The following is a 20,789-nucleotide window of genomic DNA, read 5'->3' on the forward strand; positions in this document are numbered from 1 at the left end:
TGGTTGAAATGTTTTGACAAACCCGAAGTATTAGATTCTGTCGTTTTGAAGACGCTTTAACTATAAATATAAGAAGTGTCGTTCACAAGTGCGTTGCTAAGAAACAAAATAAATCATCACAGTTTGTGTTAAAATAATATCAGAAGAGAATGCAGAAGACAACATTTCCTAAATATCTCTAAAATAATAATTTAAACTCGTAATAAAATCATAAATGCAGGAAAAACAACTAAAAAATTTTTTACAAACGTTTTGGTGACATTTTTACGTTTTAACAAAAGTTTTAGTAATATTTTCACGTTTTGACAAAAGTTTTAGTGACATTTTCACGTCTTCACAGTTCCTTAAGTTTAGAGTAAGTTTTTTTTTGCTATAATAATCATGTAGCAATAAAAATTTTAATTCGGTGTCTTAACGCTTTGTTTTTAACAAATAATTGTATATTTTTCATTTGTCGGAAAAATAAGAAAAACTAGCCTTTGTTATTCAAAAGAACCATTTGTTCAATTGTTATTCATTCTCTAGAAATGAGTCAATTGAATGTCACTAATCAAACCTTTCGAATTAAAGAATCTACTGACGAAGTGAATTCTGATGATGCTACTTGGATTCTAACCAGTGCTTTCATCATCTTTACGATGCAATCTAGGTTTGGTCTTTTAGAATCAGGCTTTAGTTTCGCAAAAGAATGAGGCAAATATCATGGTCAAAAACGCAGTTGATGTCATAATAGGAGGGCTGGCATATTGGATATTTGGTTTTGCTTTCAGTTTTGGTGATGATAATAAATCAAATTTCTTCACCGGAGTTGGAATGTTTTTTACTGAATCTCATAACGACAGACACTTGGGGCACATATACTCTAGATATTTCTTTCAGCTATCATTCGCAACTACTGCTACTACAATTGTCTCAGGGGCAATGGCAGAAAGAACATACTTAAAAGCTTACATTGCATTTGCATTCTTCAATACACTCACTTATTGTTTTCCTGCTCATTGGATATGGTCAGAAAATGGATGGCTCAAAAAATTAGGTAAGTTCGTGTTTGGATTTTTGTTGCCTTTTGGGTAAAGTTTCAAACTTTTTTGAAATACAAGAACTGTTTGTGATAAAGAATCACGAAACCTTAGAGCTTCGGAGCAATAGAAACCTTAGGAGCTAACAAAACAAATACTGAATGCTATACTCAGTATTCGCTTACTGCATTTCTTAATTTAACACTGCATGTGCTAAAAAATTGTTAAGGGTTTGCTCTGTTGTTATTCAGCATTAATTTTTTCGAGATTATTCTTTGTGATATTCTCCATCTTGGTTGTTTCGAAGTATTTTACAAATGCATAGATTTGTTGAAATACGTACAAAACATAGAAATTGCTGGCGTATAGATGAAAAATAAAAAAAAATCTTGAAAAAATTTGTTCTTTCGTGGACCTCAAAATGTTGTCGTTTTATGTTTCTAAACTACTTGCTTTAGTTAATAAATTATTGTGATTTTCAACTCAAATCCTTTTCAAACATTACTAAAAATATACTAATTACATTTTAGTCTATCGTTATTGTCCAAAATATAAGAGTTGTTCTTCATTAGAACGTTATTGTATGACAATGAAAGTTCCTATTATGAAGAATTGTTGCAATTAGTTGATTATTGTAAGTATAGTTGAGAATAGAAGATAAAAGCACTTATGGCAGTGATTACCTATTTTCAATAAATCAACAGTTTCAAAGTCTCTATAGTGACCCACTTGCTGAACAGAAACTTTTTCTTTGTTTTTACAAATCCGGAAATCGTGGACAATCATGCACTCAAGAGATTTTCTCAAGTGATTCAAATTTCAAAATCCTTTTGAATATTGTTTGGAAGCTGTTTTTCTGTAGTTTAAATACATTTAACCATATTTAGCTACAGATTTTAACATTTGCATTCAAAATATGGACAGGTGCAGTTGACATTGCTGGAAGTAGCGCCGTTCACGTTGTTGGTGGAATCAGTGGATTAGTGGCAACCATATTTCTAAAACCACGCACAGGACGCTTCAAAAAAGATTCAAACAAAACTGATTTTCAAATGGCATCTCCCACAAATGTTTTATTAGGAACGTTCATGTTGTGGTGGGGATGGCTTGGTTTTAACTGTGGCAGTACTTTTGGTATTAGTGGTGAAAAATGGAAACTTGCAGCAAGGTAGTCAGCTGTCTTTGAACCTCGATACTTTTCAAAATCATTGGATTATAAGATTTAAATTTGGAGCTTTTATCGTAAATTGTGTCTAAGTTGTTTATTGTATGAGAGGTTGATTTCTACTGAAGGAAATTCACTCATATAATCAGAACAGCAGCGCTGTGAGCCCCAAGTTTGGTCCTGTTTTGCAGATATTCTGTATTCACTTTCTTCAAAAACAATAGAATTCTAAAGAAATGAATGATGATAATGGTTTTACTGAATTTACATAGCATGAGCAATAGTTTTGGCTGCCTTAACCTGCCTATGATCCTGTATATGTCTATCGTATGCCATTTTTAAATTTAAAACTAACAAGAAATGCAAAATGTTTATACTTTAAGGAATTCAAAAATACATTTAGTAAAACATCAAGTATTTATTTCAAACTTTTTTCTTAAAATAGGTCGGCTGTTTGTACGATCAATGGCTCAGTCGGCGGAGGTGTTATAGGAATGATTTACAGGTAGAATATAACGATACAGAAGCCTTCTTTATAAACTTATGTATGTTGATTGTTAAAATTTCTAAATTGAAGTATTTATGGCTTAATTTACGTCTTGATGGGTTCAATTTTACAAACATTTGCATTTTGGGGAGGCCGGGAGGATCTTAACAAGATCACGCGTTCACTAATTCAAGCTTTAGTATTAATAGCATATATCTATCAACTGTAATACAGCATAACAATTTATTTCATGCAAGTCCAACTAAAGGCTAGAAAAGGCTGTTGCAAATTATTTAATTTATATTTAATCTTTTTAGCTATATATTTTACAAGAATAAGTTAAATATACCAATATTTGTGACCGGACTGTTGGGAGGACTTGTTGGAATAACAGGTAAACAAAGCTGGAAATGTTAAATTAGATATTTCATCGTAGATCTTTCAATTTTCAAGTTTTTCGGAATAATACAATAATAACTATTATAACATATTATCATAGTGGTTTATTATAGATCATTATATATACCTAATAAACCTGGACTATTCTTATCAGATTAAGATTAATCATTAAAGAGAGATGAAATATGATCTAAACAAAAATTATTGATATTTCTACTAACAAAAATTAAAATTTCCAGCCATCTGTGCAGTCACTAGACCAAGTTTTGCACTCATTATGGGCATAATTGGTGGTTTAATAGCGTGTATTAGTTGTAACATACTTGAACGACTCCATATTGACGATCCAGTTGGTTGTGTTCTTGTGCATGTTTGCGCTGGATACTGGAGTTTGATTGCTGTTCCATTTTTCTTGGAGCAAGACAAATCTGGAAACTTTTCGTCACACTTATTTGAGGAATCGTACGGAAGATGGAAGCTGCTTGGTGTCCAGGTTCTGATGATAATTTCATCAACATTATGGTCAGCATTTATAACTTTAATAATTCTTGTTACCATCAACTACATTTCTCCAATAAGAATGAGTCTAGAAGATGAGTTAAAAGGCTCGATATTTGTGAACACGACATATTAATGTCTGACATGTTTGAAACAAGAAGACCTCACTCGGCATTTGGCTCCAGAAAAGTTCAAAGTGCTTGGACTATTAAAACGCATGTACTGAACACAAACCAAAGTGTCAGAGAAGATGATTTTATGAGCCAAGTAATCGATGCTGACGAAAATTCAAGTGATCTAAAAGAGAGATGCAAAAAATCTGTATCACGTAGCTTACATAAAGTAACCGAGAATGATAAAAATTTTCAAGGGCAAAGTAATGTTGGATACAACATAAACTGACACTTGACGAAATATTTATATAGCTACATGGAAAAGAATGAACCGTAATACTCATGGTTTTAATGTAAAATGTGTATAATATCATTTAGAAACGAACGTTTTGATCAATATATAATAGCTATCTGTTGTTTGTGGTATAATTTTAGATTGTTCAGGAAGTTAAAGGTTTTGGCGTTTTGGATCTTATCAAATTTTCAGACACCAAAAAACCTTTTTTGTTGTTGTTGCAAGAAATTTTTCTCCATCTGAATTTGTTTTGTAATTAATTTATGTCAAAATGTTCTTACCTGCAAAACCTCACTTTTACAATAACTGAGTCTGTACTCAGTTATTCTTCGCTCGCTCAAGTCAAGTTTATATCAAGTGTATATTACAAACATTTACAACCTCTTTTGAATGCATGTGTATATGACAATTTGTTCAAATGATGTTTAAAATCTCATAATGAAAACATATAAAGAAGATCTTTGTTTGACTTAATAAATTCTATAACCGATCAATATGTAGAAAAAATGTGTTTTTTTTTATATGATGATGTGTTTATGATCATCAAAAATGTTCCTCAGCTGTTACGGAAAAAGATAAAGTTCATCCCACAAAAAATGGATGATTTCCTCACCAATTTAATGATAAAATACAGAAATAGTCGATAATTGATCATTTAATGGAGGAAACTTGACAGATTCTTGACCTTTAAAATAGAAACCAAATCTATTGAGAACGAGCCTTCATACCTCAAAAAAATCATGCAAAAAAAAGAAAAAGAATCATTCTTGTCAGTTGTTACTGCAAGTATAAACTTTCTTTCTGATTTAGTATATTCGAGTTTGTTAGCTAGTTTAAACAATGATTTGAATAAGTAAAACCTGTGTTAAACGGTAACACTAGGGAATTTTCCGTGTGACCGCTTAAGACAGGCTTCAGCCGATGAAGAAAACGAGGAAGAAAATGCCAGAGCTTAAACTTTCAAAAAAGTGACTGCGTCCGCTTAACAGAGATGAACGTTCAATATAGGTAACTGTTCTATCGTATATATATTATGAATTTTTCATGACATAACCGCGTATCGAAAGATTACAGCTTAATAAATTTTCGGTTGTGTTTACTAAATTAACACTAATTGCAAGCCAAAATTATGTAGACATGTCGTTTCGTTTGTATGGTCTTTATTAGAAAGTTTTTCTTTGATGATAGCTACCGAAAATAAAAGATAAGAATTTTCATCTCATCTTGAAATTTGATGAAATAAAGCTAATAATTTTGTAATCAAAGTTATAAAGTAAAAAGTCTTCTGAAAATAAGATAAGCGGAATTTGCCATAATTTACTAGAAAACACAGCGATCTAAATTGGACGGGGCTTACTTGATACCGCATGCAATCATTATTATCACAAATTAAAATTTTTGGCAATAATCTCCCGCTAGCTTTTTCATACCTACCTTTTAGCAAAAAAACACCTGCTCTACATACTGGGACGAGGAAGCAGCACGTGCAAAGGAAGCAGATAGAAACACCTGCTCAGTGGCGGATCTAACGTAAGTAAGAACGCATTAAAGAAATTATATCTAAAATTCAAGTTCACAATTTGTTAAATTTTTTTACTTCAAAGTATTCTTTAGAAATTTTCAACCAGCAGAAATATTGCTATGGTATTTTGAATTTAAAATTAGGAATTGTATAATGTATTCTGACTTTGAATTCTACACACCACCTGCCCAATATCCTTTATGCACGGCGTTTCTTACAATGATAAACCATCTCTCTTGACCATTTTCAAACACTTTTCATCCATCTGGATACGCTGCTACATACATCATATCGTTAAAAATGGTTAAATCAGCTTGAATTTTATTTAATTTTTTTTAGATATCTCAAGCTTGTTTATTCAAGGCTCTCGTCTAGTGAAAAGGTAAAAATTGAAATTTTATCTTTTTAAATGTGTCAAAAAGGTTTTCTTAACACCAGTGGAAAGCGAAACAATATTTTAAGAAATTATTACTTTAAAGATATGTTTACGTTGCTGCAAAACCATTGTTGACAAGAAGTTTTTCCATTTGCAGATATTTGATATCTATGATTGCACATTATTTTTTGGCAAAATTGAAAATATTTTTTGATGCTGTATAATTTGTAAAAAGAACAGTAGCTTTAATTCTAGTCAAAGCAATTTTCATGGCAAGACGATTACGTTGAGCTGGAATAAATTTTTTCCATTATATTTTCATATTATCACTAAAACTAATTTGGAATACTTTTTAATACACATGTTCGTTCATGTATAGCAATTTTTTATCTTTTTGTAGCTAATTTAGCGTCAGGATCTTACAAGTTACATACATTCATTTTTAATCAAGCAATAATTGTCTTTCTCGCACATATAGCTCTAAATAACAAGAGAACAATGTATATTTGCAATTTAGATAACAATTATACTTTCTGGTTTATTGGCAAACAGTCATTTTAAATTCAATATTATCGTTGAGTCAAAAGCATTTTGCTACAGACAAAATGTGTTAAACAAAATATTACCACGAGATTGCTTTCGTTATTCATTCACACGTTCGTTGCTACGATGCAAAATAAATTATCACATTAGTGTTAAAAAAATATCAGAACAGAATGCAGTTGAAAATTACTTGTAGCTATGGAAACGCGCTTTGCTTTTAGGAATTATTGCATAATTTTCACTTGTATGAACAATAGGTACATGATAATAACTTGAATTGTGACAAAAAACCATTTATTCAATTGTCATTCATTCTCTAGAAATGAGTCAATTGAATGTCACTAATCAAACCTTTCGAATTAAAGAATCTACTGACGAAGTGAATTCTGATGATGCTACTTGGATTCTAACCAGTGCTTTCATCATCTTTACGATGCAATCTGGGTTTGGTCTTTTAGAATCAGGCTCAGTTTCGCAAAAGAATGAGGCAAATATTATGGTCAAAAACGCAGTTGATGTCATAATAGGAGGGCTGGCATATTGGATATTTGGTTTTGCTTTCAGTTTTGGTGATGAAAATACATCAAATTTCTTCACCGGAGTTGGAATGTTTTTTACTGAATCTCATAACGACAGACACCTGGGGCACATATACTCTAGATATTTCTTTCAGCTATCATTTGCAACTACTGCTACTACAATTGTCTCAGGAGCAATGGCAGAAAGAACATACTTAAAGGCTTACATTGCATTTGCATTCTTCAATACACTCACTTATTGTTTTCCTGCTCATTGGATATGGTCAGAAAATGGATGGCTCAACAAATTAGGTAAGTTTGTGTTTAAATTTTGTTGCCTTTGGGGTAAACCATAAAAAATCTATTTCAAATGCATATACTTTGTGATAGAATAATGAAAATTTTATTGGAAGCTAGCAAAACTATATCAATGAAGGTCATTCTAATAGCAGTATACTTCTCATTGGTGCTGCCAGCAACAAGTTCGTCATGCAAAATAAATCCTTGTGAAAACAATAGATTTTAAAGAAATAATCAATTCAATTTTATATGGCAAAACCAAAGTTGCAAACTGGTGACGAAATACTGTTACTTATTAATAAAATATTGTTTTATAGTCGCAAATGGTGAATGGCAAAAGTAATAAGTGAATAGTTCTTAAAAACTGATTTAAGAATTATTAACTTATTACTTTTGCCTTCATGGTATTTGCGATCTTTAAAACGATTTTCAGATTTGTCACCACGACAAAGTCTCTATTTTATGAATAAAATGTTGTGTTACCCAGTTTTTGTGTTTCGCTGTGTTGATATTCAACATTTATTTTTTCCAAAAATCATTTTCTCTGCGTTATATTAGGAACTAAATATTTTTTTACAATAATTGTGAATAGTAAGTTTTCTCATTTTATCAAATACATTATTTTATACATATAAGAAAGTTCTTTTACACAATTCAAGGTCACAAACATTATCGTGCATTAATGATTGATCGTAATTGTGCAAAAATTGAAAGATCTATATCCTCCTCAATGCTATCTCAATGTACGACAATAAAAGTTTCAGTTATGAAGAATCGCTTCAATTAATCAATTATTTTATATATCTATAGATGTTTGAGGTTTATATATCTATAGATGTTTGAGGTTAGATGAAAGCACTGATAACAACAATGATTAGCTACCAATTTTCAGTAAAACGTAAAGACTATAATAAACAGTTTCAAAATCTTTGCGATGGCCGACGTGATATACAGTAACTTCATGTGCAGCCATCATCTTTACTTTAAATTCTCATGAATCAGATGAACCACGGACCAAGTAACTTTTTGAATTCCCTAAAATCACATGTACAAAAGAACAAGTTGCTTTCTCTTTCTCAAGCAAGCGATTCAAAATCCTTTTAACTATTCTTTGGAAGCTGTTGCTTTTTCATGTAAATACATGTCACCATATTTAGCTACAATTCTAACATTTGCATTCAAAATATGGACAGGTGCAGTTGACATTGCTGGAAGTAGCGCCGTTCACGTTGTTGGTGGAATCAGTGGATTAGTGGCAACCATATTTCTAAAACCACGCACAGGACGCTTCAAAAAAGATTCAAACAAAAATGATTTTCAAATGGCATCTCCCACAAATGTTTTATTAGGAACGTTCATGTTGTGGTGGGGATGGCTTGGTTTTAACTGTGGCAGTACATTTGGTATTAGTGGTGAAAAATGGAAACTTGCAGCAAGGTAGTCAGCTTTCTTTTGAACCTCGATAGTTTTAAAAATCATTAGATTATAAGATGTAAATTTGAAGCTTTTATCGTAAATTATGTCTAAGTTGTTTATTGCATGAGAGGTCGATTTCTACTGAAATATATTCATTCATATAAACAATACAATAGATTTGTAAGGAAATGATCGCATAGTAATAATAATCTGAAATTTGCAAAGAAGACTAAAATTTGAGGTCTGACTACAACGAGATATTATGCGTTGCGAGAGTATTTTGAAGTATCAGTTCATCCTAAGCCATTTATAAATTTAAAAATGACAGTAAATGTAAAACTTTTTAATATTTTTTGTCGGAATTCAAAAATAGATTTAAAAAAAATCAAAGCATCCATTTCAAATTTGTCTCTTGAAATAGGTCAGCCGTGTGTACGATCAATGCCTCAGTTGGAGGAGGAGTTATAGGAATGATTTACAGGTAAAGAATATAACGATATTGAAGCCTTGTTTACAAACTTATGCATGTGTGTGATTTTTTAGTTTTGAAATGTTTACAGTTTTTGAAAAAACACTAAAAATTAAACTTCATTAAAAATAGCACCGACTAGTTGTAATACAGCACAACAATTTTTTTTAAGCAAGGCCAACTAATGGCTACAAAAGGCTGATGCAAATTATTCAATTAATATTAAATCTTTATAGCTATATCTTTTACAAGAATAAATTCAAAATACCGATATTTGTGTCCGGATTGTTGGGAGGGCTTGTTGGAGTAACAGGTAAACCAAGATAGAAATGTTGAATTTAACTAAATTGTAATGAAGTCCAATAAATAGTTATAACTGTTATGTTAGAGACGTCAGAACTAGCTGCAAAACAAAGCTTAGAAAGAGAAATAAGTCTATGATCCAAAACAAAATTATAGATATTTCTACTCACAAAAATTAAAATTTCCAGCCATCTGTGCAGTCACTAGACCAAGTTTTGCACTCCTTATTGGCATGATTGGTGGTTTAACAGCGTGTGTTAGTTGTAACATACTTGAACGACTCCATATTGACGATCCAGTTAGTTGTGTTCCAGTTCATTTTTGCTCAGGATCCTGGAGCTTGATTGCTGTCCCATTTTTCTTGGAGCAAGATAAATCTGGAAACTTTTCGTCACACTTATTTGAGGAATCGTACGGAAGATGGAAGCTGCTTGGTGTTCAGGTTCTGATGATAATTGCATCGACATTATGGTCAGCATTTATGACAATAATAATTCTTGTTACCATCAACTACATTTATCCAATAAGAATGAGTCTAGAAGATGAGTTAAAAGGTTCCGATCTTTGTGAGCACGGCATAATGGGGTCTGGGATTTTTAAAACCAGAAGACATTATTCGGCTTTTGGCAGCAAAAACGATCACAGTGCTTTGACGATTAACACGATCATACCTAACTCAATGCAAATACTTGAAGAAGATGATTTTATGAGCAAAGTAATCACTGCTGAGTCTGACGACAATTCAAACGACTTAAAGGAGAGATGTAACAAATCTGTCTCACAAAAAGCTGAGAATGATATCAATTTTCATGGAAAAAGTAATGTTGAACATCATCAAGTAACACTCAATGAGATAATTATACATTTGAAGGAATGAAATATATTTACTCATGATTTTAATAATATTAGAGACAAAAGTATTGATCAGTAATATAAGAGCTGTATGTATAACTTAACTGAAAAATGTTCACTAAAATAATGTTAAATGCATTAAAAAACTCTTGCATGTGTATTTGTTTTTGTACTTAATTTATGTCGACATTCTTTTCCTACCAATGACTCCTGAGTCCGTCAGTAGTCAGTTATACTCTTTTTTTATAGTCGTCAAGCTAATGTTAAATGATGGGAACCATATTCATATATACTGTTATGTCAGGCTGACTTTTTTGAAAGTGAAATTGTTTTGAAAAGAAATTAGTCAGGTACAGTAGAATATAGAATAATAAATAAAATATACCTGAATATGCCCGCCCCGTCCCAATTAACGCCAATACTTCTTTTAAGTGTTGACATGTTCTTTCATGATCATGTGGGTAACTGTACATGACATTGATGACAACCCATTTGAGAGCTCTTTTGGGTATGTAATGTATGTGTATATCATAACACTTCTTTGCGAGCTTTTGGGTATCTAGCTGTACGTATGAACCCTTTTTTCAAGCTTTTCTGGCTTATATATGAACATCACTAATGCTTCACAATGTTTCTAAACAATATAACTACGTTTGTAAACTTCATTAGGGCTTTTGTTTGCTTTAGGCTTCAAGCCAAACGCTCTGGTGTATGGACACACAGAAAGCTGACAAGTATGACAAACTTTGTTCAGTGTACACACACACACACACACAGAAAGCTGACGAATTCGAAAAAACTTTGAATTTACATAAAGCAACATGAAGGCAATTATGAAGTCAAGACTATGAATAATATTCATATGGCGCAGGTGCAGAAAATGTAAATAACATTTGTGCATAACAATGAGAGTATTATAAAGAAACAGAAAGCTGAGTTTAACAACAAGAACATTGACACCTGTGGAAACATTTGCAAAATTGTAGTTTATTTTTTGCTGTATATGAAAAACAATTAAACAGCATTTTGTCGTTGTATGAGTTGATAAGTTATAAGCGATCGAATATCTAAAAAAAAATTATGTTCATGTAATGAGGTGTTTATGATCATCGACAATATTCTTCAGCTGTAAAGGAAAAAGATAAAGTTCATTCCAAAAATTATGGATAATTTCTTCACAAAGTTAAGGCAACAAACTAGAGGCATAATCGATAATCGATCATTTAATGGAGGAAACTCAAGAGGTGGCTCTCCTACAACAAATTCACCTCAGAAGCTAAATCCATTTGGCATGAGCTCTCAAACCTCAAGAAATCATGCAAACAAAAGAAACAAAATTATTCTTGTCATTGATACGCCTGAAACTGACTGGTAAATTTCTGACATAGCTAATATATACGAGTTTGTTAGCTTGCACAATAACTTGAATTTTTACTAATCCAGCTATAATTGTTGGCCAAAATTATGTACGCGTCGTTTTGTTTACATGCTCCTCAATGCAACGAAGGAAGCATAAAAGCAATTGTTTCGATGCAACGCTTGCAAATGATTGGGATTTCCAAAAATATTGGAAAAGGTTAAGTTAAACATTAACCTTCATAAGGGATGTAGCTACGAGTCTGGAATTCTTGAAAAATTCCCTAATATCTATTGAATGATTGAACTGTCATCAATTTTAAAGAATCCCTAAAGTCCTAATAAGACTTCTACATAACAAGAATTCAAATGTTGTTTATGGCAATACATCAAAGTGTTTTTTCTGTTTTCTTTGTTATATTATTGCTTTTTTTCAATCTATTCAAATTGAAAAACATAAATCATAATCTTCTGTCTCTTTGTAATTTAGTGTTGATAATCTTCACATTCAAAACAAATAGTATGTTAGGTTTGAATTAAACATGAAAATATTTATTAATAACGCTTTTGTTCATTCTTAGCTACTTTGTTCTTCTTATATACCCGTCTGTTTATGCACTAATAAGTTACAAACGTATTATACAATAGTAATGAACTGATGAATAATACATGACATTTAAAATTTGTATGCACGATCAGACATTTTAAAAAAGTTTAACCTAGCTAAAGCACCTTTATTTTAGGACATCAATTTTCAAACTTCGACAATCTTATCAACATTTAGAAGGCATAAGAGTGGAACAAGTAAGTAACAAAATATTTATAATTATTGCTCAAATATTGCAGTTTAGAATTACTTTTGCGATACTTCAACGATCGAAACAATATTTTGCTAGTTAAACATATAACTGATATAAAAGCATTATGTTAAAAAGGCGAGAATATTTTAGTTACTTTGTCGATATCTTGTTTGAGAGCATTATATCGTCCAGGTGGGTGTTGGACATTAATCTTAGTTATGTTTTATATGTATATTATGAATATTAGAACACCACCATATTTTTCTTGCTATCCCACACTTGGGTGTATGGATATTTTTTTAAAATTTATTCTAAGAACGCTGCCAAGTTTTAAGCACGTCTTATTACTCATCAAAAAAAGCTTTCAAAGCTTATCTATGTTTATTTCATATTTAGGCTGAATTTTCAGAACTTAATCTTGCAAGTTATTCTGACTCTGGTACTGTTTTTGACATCCAAGTGAAACGTCAAGGAACTATTGTCGTCAGGTATAGTACTTATACATTTAAATAATAGTTTGCAAAACATGCATAATACGTGCTTATGCACAATGAAGAAGACATTTGTCCGCCCAACATACCAATCAGCAATAAATTCTTCAAACAGATTAATTAGAAGAGAGATTGTAGCTTAATTCAGAAAATGCTTACAAAACTTGACATCGAATGACAATTTTGTACGAACGGAAAATCCTATATATCTATATGTACAAACTGCTTTCCTATTGTAATCATCACATAATTTTTAAAGTTGGAATATTGCATAAATTAAAAAGACTCATTCTTAACAGTCTATTTTCTTTGACAATTTAAATATTTCATAGGTCTTTCCGTCCTGATTTTATTTTAATACGTCAAGCAGTTCGAGGTATTAGCTCTAGTGAAGATTGGAGGTCTCTAATATTTGGAATGAAATATGGAAATATTCCTAGTATAAACTCTTTGGAGTCAGTGTTTAATTTTCTTGATAAACCATGGGTGGTAAGTAAAAAAGTTATAAAACTATTGTAAAACATGCAGCCAAATCTCAAACAAATTATTGTAGGATAATATTACTTGAAGTAAATGATTTGAAACCGAGAGTATCGTTACACGTTTGTAGATGAAGATCGTCCAGGTTAGTAAAGTCCTGAGAACGACTGTTGGTGTTGATGTTGACTGACGTTTTGACATCCTTAGTGTTAGTTGTCTTCAGAGTCAAGATGACCACCGCTTAGGTTGTCGAAACGTTAATCAACATCAACATCAACATCAACATCAACATCAACATCAACATCAACATCAACATCAACATCAACATCAACATCAACATCAACATCAACATCAACATCAACATCAACATCAACAGTCCTTCTTTGAACTTACTAAACTGGACGATTTAATTGTACTTGTCAGTCAAATGGTTGTTACAGATGGTTAATACTACTGTTCACTCAAAATGATGGATGTAAATGTTGTATTTTATTTTCATTTTTTTTCTTATTGCTTTAGTTAACATTGGTATTGTTGCTTTAGCAATGTTACAGTTGCAGTAGCTCCAGTTATTGTTTGTGTCGTCTTTTATGATACTATCTTTCCGTTGTCATTAACATTATCAGAGTACAGTGGCTGTCGTTAAGTGTTGTAATTTTCGTCGTTTTCATTGTCATTTTTGTTGTCAATGTTGTTGTTGTTGTCCTTGTTAGACAAAATTTGAACTAATTCAATATTTAATTAAGTCAAAATTTGTGGACCTGCTGTAGAATTTTTGACAAAAATAATCACAATTGTCCTGCAAATATAAATGTTGAACTTGCTGGTTTATTTCTCTTTTTGTCAATCCACAGTTTGCTCATCTACTTCAAATTCAGAGAAAATTGGGAAAAGAGGTCTTTCCTCTCATTCCACAGGCATATTATCCAAACCACAAAGAAATGGTAAGTAAAATAAATTAGTTTATTTCTCATTGATGTGAACACATTGTTTTAATTTGTAATATTTTACAGTAATAAATATCTGTGCTTTGTGTTGTCACTTTTTTTCAACATTTAGCCATAACCAATAACATTCCAGTCTCATGTATTTATAATATAGACGACAGCATGTAGCCAGCTTATACCACGGTACATATCATGCATGTTGATGCAAGAAATCATTGACATGTTAATGACAATTCCATTGTTCGATCAAAGTAAATTATAGCAGCTCAATTTTAAAATCAAAATACTTTCATAAAAATGCTATTGGCAACAAACTTCCATAGAATGAAATCTTGCTAATCGATGGGCTTTCAAGGTATTTCAAATTATGGCAAATAAAGAGCGGTAGAATTTATTTTGACGTACGTACGCTGCCAATCTGCCACTTCGTGTAACATGTTTTACCAGTTCCTTGCATGATTTATTTTAAGCTGGCCTGTTTTAACACAATTGGCAAAATGATTCTGTCCTAGTTTTTTCCACTTGCAAGATCGTCTTTTTATGTTGTACTTGCATACTTTCCATCCATCAACACATTTTGTTGAAGTAATACCGTCACGAGCAACCCAGCGACATTCATTTCGCAACCGTGATTTCTTGCACCATTCGAGCGTTGGGCAGGTACGAATAGTGCACTGGCAACCTTCTGCGTAGTATTTTTTCAACCCCTTTTTCTGAATCTTCGTAACATGTTTTAATAATGATCGCCAGTTGCATAGGTCATGATGTAAAGATCCTTCATGTATTTGCCCCATCAAGATGTAATATTTAGATTTTTTCAAACTTAAACTACATGAAGAGATACGAGATGGGACATATAATCTTGAAATGTATCTTACTTTATCAATACGTCGATGTAACTTCTTTAGATGCGTTAAACTCGAAACATTTCCTTTATATACTTCTATTATACGTATGGGATAGTATATCTTTTCGAAACGAACCGTTCCATGTGTTATGTCGACTTCAGCGAATCTTTCGACTTTTAACGAACCAATTACCTTGACCCGTAAAGCTGAAAAAAAGTTTTTTGATTAAGTTATTGGTAAATACCTGAATTTTACGTTCAAATAAAATAATGTATTTATTGCATAATAATAATAGTAACTAAATAAAGTTCATAGCAGTGATGCCATCAAAATTATCATGTGCGCCATGTTTAAAACGGTTTGCATGTTTTTATGTCTTGTGAAATATTTATAAAATTCTTTTCATCAGTCCTCCAACAGTTTGAACACCTGTTGATTTGTGTAACAACATATTCTTTGTAACTATTTAAAGCCTCTCTCATTGTTAGCATGTATATATGTGATTTATTGAATTTTTCTTCTTTGTTCATACACTGAATTTATGCAGAAATATTTTAGTTGTACTTAATTTCTTTCAAGCATCAGTTGCCTCACGCTCTTCATAATAGAAATGTAATAATTTTAACTAGTTATAGATTTGATTCATTTTAACTCCTGTATTGATATTATTAATCAAACACAAAAATGATAAGCACTTAGGAAGAATTCTTATCCTGAAATATTATATCGTCAGTTTTTAACAAAATCCGATTTATATAGTTATGACAAAATTCCTATAAGATTATTATGTTACGTTCCAAAGGTAGAAGGTTTTTTCTCATATTTTGCCCGACTAAAGAAAGTTCCATTTATTTTTTGTGCTGTATCCGCTATAATCATGTCAACTAAATTTATAGATTTCACAACACAATTTTATCATCTAGCAACCCTCTTTGACTTATATCAACAACATGAAAGCATATCGACAAATCAAGCTTGATCAATCAAAGAGTGAACGAGAAATGAATCGAAGATTCATGAAGTTTTGTAATGAATTAGGCAATCCAAATGTTATAAATAGAACACCATTTGTAGCAAGGTCAGAGTACATTCATTATATCAAAACAAGTAAATATTCTTCCATTTTTAAATGCCATCACCATTTTAATCAATCAGAAAATGTGCATCTATCGTCGATACATAAAACCTATTGAATACGATTAATAACATTTATCAGGTTACAAAATTTAGCATCATTACGTCATTTTTGTAATGAATGCTCAAATAATCATGTATGTCAATCGGTGAAAGTGGACCAATAAAATAGTTGCTCCTTTTATGATGGAAGAATAAGTTTAGATGGATTAGTCTCCATGACTCCTACAAATATACACATAAACACACACGAGAAAACTATGATTGCTTGTAGAGAAGTGGTTTAATTAATGAACCCAAGTTTTAGTTTTATATATATGTTAATGTTGGATTTATGTATAAATATTAATAATGCGAAAATCTTGCTGTTTGCATTTTATATACTTGGCTCGTAATAAAGACGTGTATATTAGTATGCTTCGGTCATATTTCCTTTCTTGTAAAAACGAACAATGCAGAATATACCTTCAGCACATAAATTGTAAACATGTCTACTTACCATAATCATCTTGGCAAAAATGTTCTTGCGGATGAAATCTCTTACAGGAACATGCCCATGAACTTACCACGAGACTGAAGTAGATAATACATTGAATAGTTGACATATTCACTAAATTTCAGAATCGTTTTCTTACAAAACAGTCGATATGTATATTCGTGATAAATTGATCTCAACAGTGCGTGCTTGTTCTTCGAAAATCTTCTCAAGGTGACCGTGATGAAAGATATACTCAACCAACACTAGATCGCAAACTGCTTCCAGGGCTCTCAGCTTATAATTAACTACTTAATGAGATCCGTTGGCCCTTAAATAATCAAAATTACGTTGGAGATAAAGAATGTCTGACCTCTCAAGGTCGCTTTTCCTTAAAAGAATCTTCGAAATTTTCGAATTTCTCTTTTATTCATGCGTACATATTTTCTACGTGCAAAGTGTTCATTGAGGAAGTAATGTAATTTGTGGTTAAGAACATGCACTTGGTCCTATATTTTAACAGTTTGAACTGCAACAAAATGTATGTAAACAATATTTTTGTTGAGGCTTGTCTGCATTGACGTTATTACAAGAGTGTATTTTTGAAAATGATGTAAAAGGTATGCACGTGCTCAAAATTTCCATTTTTTGCCAACAGTCATCTTCATTAGACTAGCCAACTTGTCAAGCGAGCCTCAATTGATAAGGATGTTTGAATTTCGTAATAGAGCTAGATTATGACCCTGAAATTGAAAGAATTGCAGTTTAATAGCATTTTTGTGAATTAATTTCTAAACAAGATTGAAATAGCAAATAGCTATCACCGCAACGCGACTTTGCTTTTTTAAAAAATCACTGTCCATGAATGAAATACAACGTAGAGATTATAAGGGCAAAATCCTCAGTCTTCCCACATCTACATGTTATCACAGCTTTTGAGATTTACCAGTATACCGCACATATTTCACACATTCCAAGCGTTCCTTAATCAAGCACACCTGCACGACAAATGAACATAACATCTGATGCAACTCCCACGCAATTGGAGATAAATTTTAGATGGACATGAAACTATAATGGCGAAATGATATGATTTAAAAGAACTTACTATAACAAATTTTGCTAGTATTAACTCTTAAATATCGAAAAATGTGATCAAAGCAAAAGGCTGTTCATGTCTGAAGCTGTAAACATCAGCATTTCAATCATCAAATTCTGCGTCCCATAGCGATAGTTAAACTGTAAACACAACATAAAATAATGTCATTTCACTCAAAAACTTCGATATGACTGGAAAAATTCATACTTCTATTACTGCTGTAATTTATTTGTATAAAATTTATATGTCAGGTAGCGTATGCATGCATGTGCTCATAGCCCAATGTCACCCCATGCATTCTTGTCATTTTTTTCTGATACGTAAAATTTACATCAGTGATGTTGATGATACCTCATGCATTGAGTTACTGCTGTTCACACCGGCAGGACGATATTTGATTATTTTTTATTGTCACTTGTGACGCTATTTTGTAAAGGCATGTCATCTACTCTTGAAGAGTATGCTTTCGGCAATTTCCTTGTTTATTGACGTCAGCATAAAGAAGGCTAAAAGTAAATTGCAAACATAAGCTCTTCTTAAAGGATTGGAATGAATGAAATGTTTTAACGTAATACAATGTGTTTGTTTCTTCATATTTCAGTTGATAACGCCGAAATTTCCGGCGGTTATAAAAGTTGGTCATGCCAATTCGGGTTACGGAAAGGTATGTGCGGAAATATTTTACTGTATTTAAAAAGTCCATATATACGTAAACATGCTCATTATAAAAGTTTTTAGTTTCCAAATTTTCGTCTCAGTTAGCCACATTTAGTATTGTCCCCCCCTACCTATCTATCCCACCTAACTCGTTAAATAAATTTATACCTGTTTTTATCAATTGATTTTAATAAGGTGTGGTTTGGAGGCTCCCTGCCTGTTGTGATACCATCAATTGTAGATCATTTTTTGTTGACTTTAGGTGTGTGTCCAAAATCACAGAGATTTCCAAGACATCTCAAGTCTTGTTGCTGTTGCTGACACTTACGCAACAACGGAACCTTTTGTTGAAGGAGTATATGATGTTCGAATTCAGAAGATTGGAGAAAACTACCGAGTTTTTAAGTCAGTTTTGTTTATTTGAACTACACCGTAGTAGATTAAGCTACACAATTTCCTAGGTAAAATAGCATACAGTCGTCATTTTTCAAAATTCAAAAAAATGTGCTCCCTTATCAAAATACGACACAATGTAACAATGACACAGTCCCCTATCAAAATTCATCATACTGTTGTCCTTTAAAATTTAGGTAAAATAGCATACAGTCGTCATTTTTCAAAATACAACACAATGTTATCCCCTATCAAAATTCAATAAAACTGCGATCTCTTATCAAAATTCAACATACATTGACGTCTTATTAAAATGCAACGTTTAGTAGAGTTTGTTCAATATCAAAATAACATATAGTCCTCGAGTACCAAATACACCGTCAGTATTACAACTATTTTGCTATTATTTTGTTCAAAAACAGTTTATGCCTGTTGTTTTGTGATCCAACATGCTGAACAAAAAATTGGAAGTAAAAAAAAAAACAGTTGAAAAGGTTGTAAAAATGTTAACTAACTTGTGTAAATGTTCAACTAAATTTCAGGAGAAAATCTTTGTCGGATAATTGGAAAACCAACATGGGTTCAGCCGTAGTTGAAGAAATTCAACTCACAGAACGGTTGGTGCAATTAGCTATAACTGGTTAAAATGACATATTTGTGTGTTTTTTTGGATAAGTAGTTTAAGGTTCATATAAGATTAATGAATAGGCACAGTGATACAATGTAAAATATTCGATGTTAATTATTTAAATTAAAATATTATCAAATAGTAGCAATATTTATTTTATTTTTACTACGTTTCTCTGCGAACTATTATACATCATTTCTAGTAATAATAGAAATTTTATACATTTCGTTCATTTTTAGCTATAATGGGTCGACAGTGTTTTATTGACATGTGAATAAAATTGCGTGACTTTATCATTTACTTTGTTTTGAGATGCACTGATTACAAAACTTATTGTTAAAAACTATAATCCCATATATATAATACATCGGTTGTAATATAGAAGAAAATTGTTCTCAGTCCTGTTTTGTTACAATAAAACATTTATTTAGGTATAAGCTTTGGGCTGATGAGAGTGCAAAGATGTTTGGTGGTTTGGATATTCTGTGTGTAGAAGCAATACAAACTAACGATGGGCAAGAGTATATCATTGAGGTATTCATTTTTTACTTCATCATACAAAATATGTATGTTCTTTTGAAAGTAAAAGTTCAAAATTCTCTTTGTCTTGTTGATTAACCATGAAAGTAAAATTTTCCAATTTTTTTAACTTTGACTTCTTCAGGTCAATGATACAGGAATGAAATTATTCAGTGAAACCAAAGATGAAGATACAGTGCGAATTGTTGATTTGACTCTAAAACGTTTGAAAGAAAAATTTCCACCCTTATTAGAAACCACAAGTAGTAAAATTGCATGAAAATCTTTACAGTCAGGTAAAATGCAGATGTAGCTACAAGGTGTCAAGGAATTCAAATTGCAACGCACCAATATATCTTTAACATACTTTAAAAGGGCCTTACTTCATTTAAAAGACTTCTATTTCATACTATTTTCCTCGACGTATTTTTGTGGTTTATGAGCATGACTCAACACAAGCAATGAAAAATTCTGCCAGCAAAATTCGACTGTGTAGTTGCCGTTCCCGCTAACGCGAAGTTTTATGTCCCTCATAACAAAGACGTTACTAATTTAGCACATAAATAAGTAAACAGTATTACACATTACATTCTCTGCATTCAAGGTTACTGTTTATTTCGTCTTTGGAAATTAATGATGAAAAGCAAAAAATCAAAATGTCTTATAAAATAAGCGTTGAATTATAAC

The 20,789-nt window shown here is 31.6% G+C and overlaps 4 protein-coding genes across 5 annotated transcripts; 3 read left to right on the top strand and 1 right to left on the bottom strand.

The window, feature by feature from the left end:
• Positions 1 to 236: 236 nt before the first annotated feature.
• On the top strand, positions 237 to 4,221 carry LOC124445820 (putative ammonium transporter 3). Its single transcript, XM_046996598.1, is given in 7 exon segments — positions 237 to 671; positions 673 to 1,036; positions 1,944 to 2,187; positions 2,630 to 2,689; positions 2,989 to 3,065; positions 3,310 to 3,675; positions 3,678 to 4,221. Coding segments are annotated over 7 exon segments (1,548 nt in total). The 5' UTR covers positions 237 to 527; the 3' UTR covers positions 3,971 to 4,221.
• Positions 4,222 to 5,457: 1,236 nt separating this feature from the next.
• Positions 5,458 to 10,435, top strand: LOC124446027 (putative ammonium transporter 3). 2 transcript variants are annotated; one of them, XM_046996815.1, is made up of 7 exons: positions 5,458 to 5,506; positions 5,838 to 5,880; positions 6,738 to 7,247; positions 8,429 to 8,672; positions 9,073 to 9,132; positions 9,357 to 9,433; positions 9,612 to 10,435. In XM_046996815.1, exons 3-7 carry the CDS (start codon positions 6,740 to 6,742, stop codon positions 10,298 to 10,300), a joined length of 1,578 nt encoding a protein of 525 aa, XP_046852771.1. In that variant the 5' UTR covers positions 5,458 to 5,506; positions 5,838 to 5,880; positions 6,738 to 6,739; the 3' UTR covers positions 10,301 to 10,435. The 2 variants fall into 2 exon arrangements, with proteins under 2 accessions (XP_046852771.1, XP_046852772.1); XM_046996816.1 differs by lacking the exons at positions 5,458 to 5,506; positions 5,838 to 5,880 and having other exon boundaries at positions 6,663 to 7,247.
• Positions 10,436 to 10,730: 295 nt separating this feature from the next.
• On the top strand, positions 10,731 to 20,476 carry LOC124445795 (synapsin-2-like). Its single transcript, XM_046996570.1, has 11 exons — positions 10,731 to 10,783; positions 10,963 to 11,646; positions 12,375 to 12,435; positions 12,828 to 12,919; positions 13,255 to 13,411; positions 14,257 to 14,346; positions 18,507 to 18,569; positions 18,825 to 18,967; positions 19,498 to 19,572; positions 20,015 to 20,117; positions 20,248 to 20,476. Exons 2-11 carry the CDS (start codon positions 11,438 to 11,440, stop codon positions 20,380 to 20,382), a joined length of 1,128 nt encoding a protein of 375 aa, XP_046852526.1. The 5' UTR covers positions 10,731 to 10,783; positions 10,963 to 11,437; the 3' UTR covers positions 20,383 to 20,476.
• LOC124445802 (metalloproteinase inhibitor 3-like) lies at positions 14,348 to 17,119 on the bottom strand. Its single transcript, XM_046996577.1, has 2 exons — positions 16,831 to 17,119; positions 14,348 to 15,403 (listed from the first exon to the last, which is right to left on the bottom strand). The coding sequence occupies exons 1-2, from the start codon at positions 16,934 to 16,936 to the stop codon at positions 14,790 to 14,792; spliced, it is 720 nt and encodes a 239-aa protein (XP_046852533.1). The 5' UTR covers positions 16,937 to 17,119; the 3' UTR covers positions 14,348 to 14,789.
• Positions 20,477 to 20,789: the final 313 nt, after the last annotated feature.

This window comes from Xenia sp. Carnegie-2017, unplaced genomic scaffold (assembly GCF_021976095.1).
Source record: "Xenia sp. Carnegie-2017 unplaced genomic scaffold, XeniaSp_v1 HiC_scaffold_22, whole genome shotgun sequence".
NCBI classification, from domain to species: Eukaryota; Metazoa; Cnidaria; class Anthozoa; order Malacalcyonacea; family Xeniidae; genus Xenia; species Xenia sp. Carnegie-2017.

Bases quoted from the DNA above. Each gene is read 5' to 3' on its own strand.
- LOC124445802 (XM_046996577.1), bottom strand. From the start codon at position 16,936: ATGTCAACTATTCAATGTATTATCTACTTCAGTCTCGTGGTAAGTTCA. The intron at 15,404-16,830 runs GTAAGTAGACAT...ACTTTTTTTCAG, and splicing joins TTTTTGCCAAGATGATTATG to CTTTACGGGTCAAGGTAATT.
- LOC124445795 (XM_046996570.1), top strand. From the start codon at position 11,438: ATGGATAATTTCTTCACAAAGTTAAGGCAACAAACTAGAGGCATAATC. The intron at 12,920-13,254 runs GTATAGTACTTA...AATATTTCATAG, and splicing joins CAAGGAACTATTGTCGTCAG to GTCTTTCCGTCCTGATTTTA. The intron at 18,570-18,824 runs GTATGTGCGGAA...TGTTGACTTTAG, and splicing joins CCAATTCGGGTTACGGAAAG to GTGTGTGTCCAAAATCACAG.
- LOC124446027 (XM_046996815.1), top strand. From the start codon at position 6,740: ATGAGTCAATTGAATGTCACTAATCAAACCTTTCGAATTAAAGAATCT. The intron at 9,133-9,356 runs GTAAAGAATATA...AAATCTTTATAG, and splicing joins GTTATAGGAATGATTTACAG to CTATATCTTTTACAAGAATA. The intron at 9,434-9,611 runs GTAAACCAAGAT...TAAAATTTCCAG, and splicing joins AGGGCTTGTTGGAGTAACAG to CCATCTGTGCAGTCACTAGA.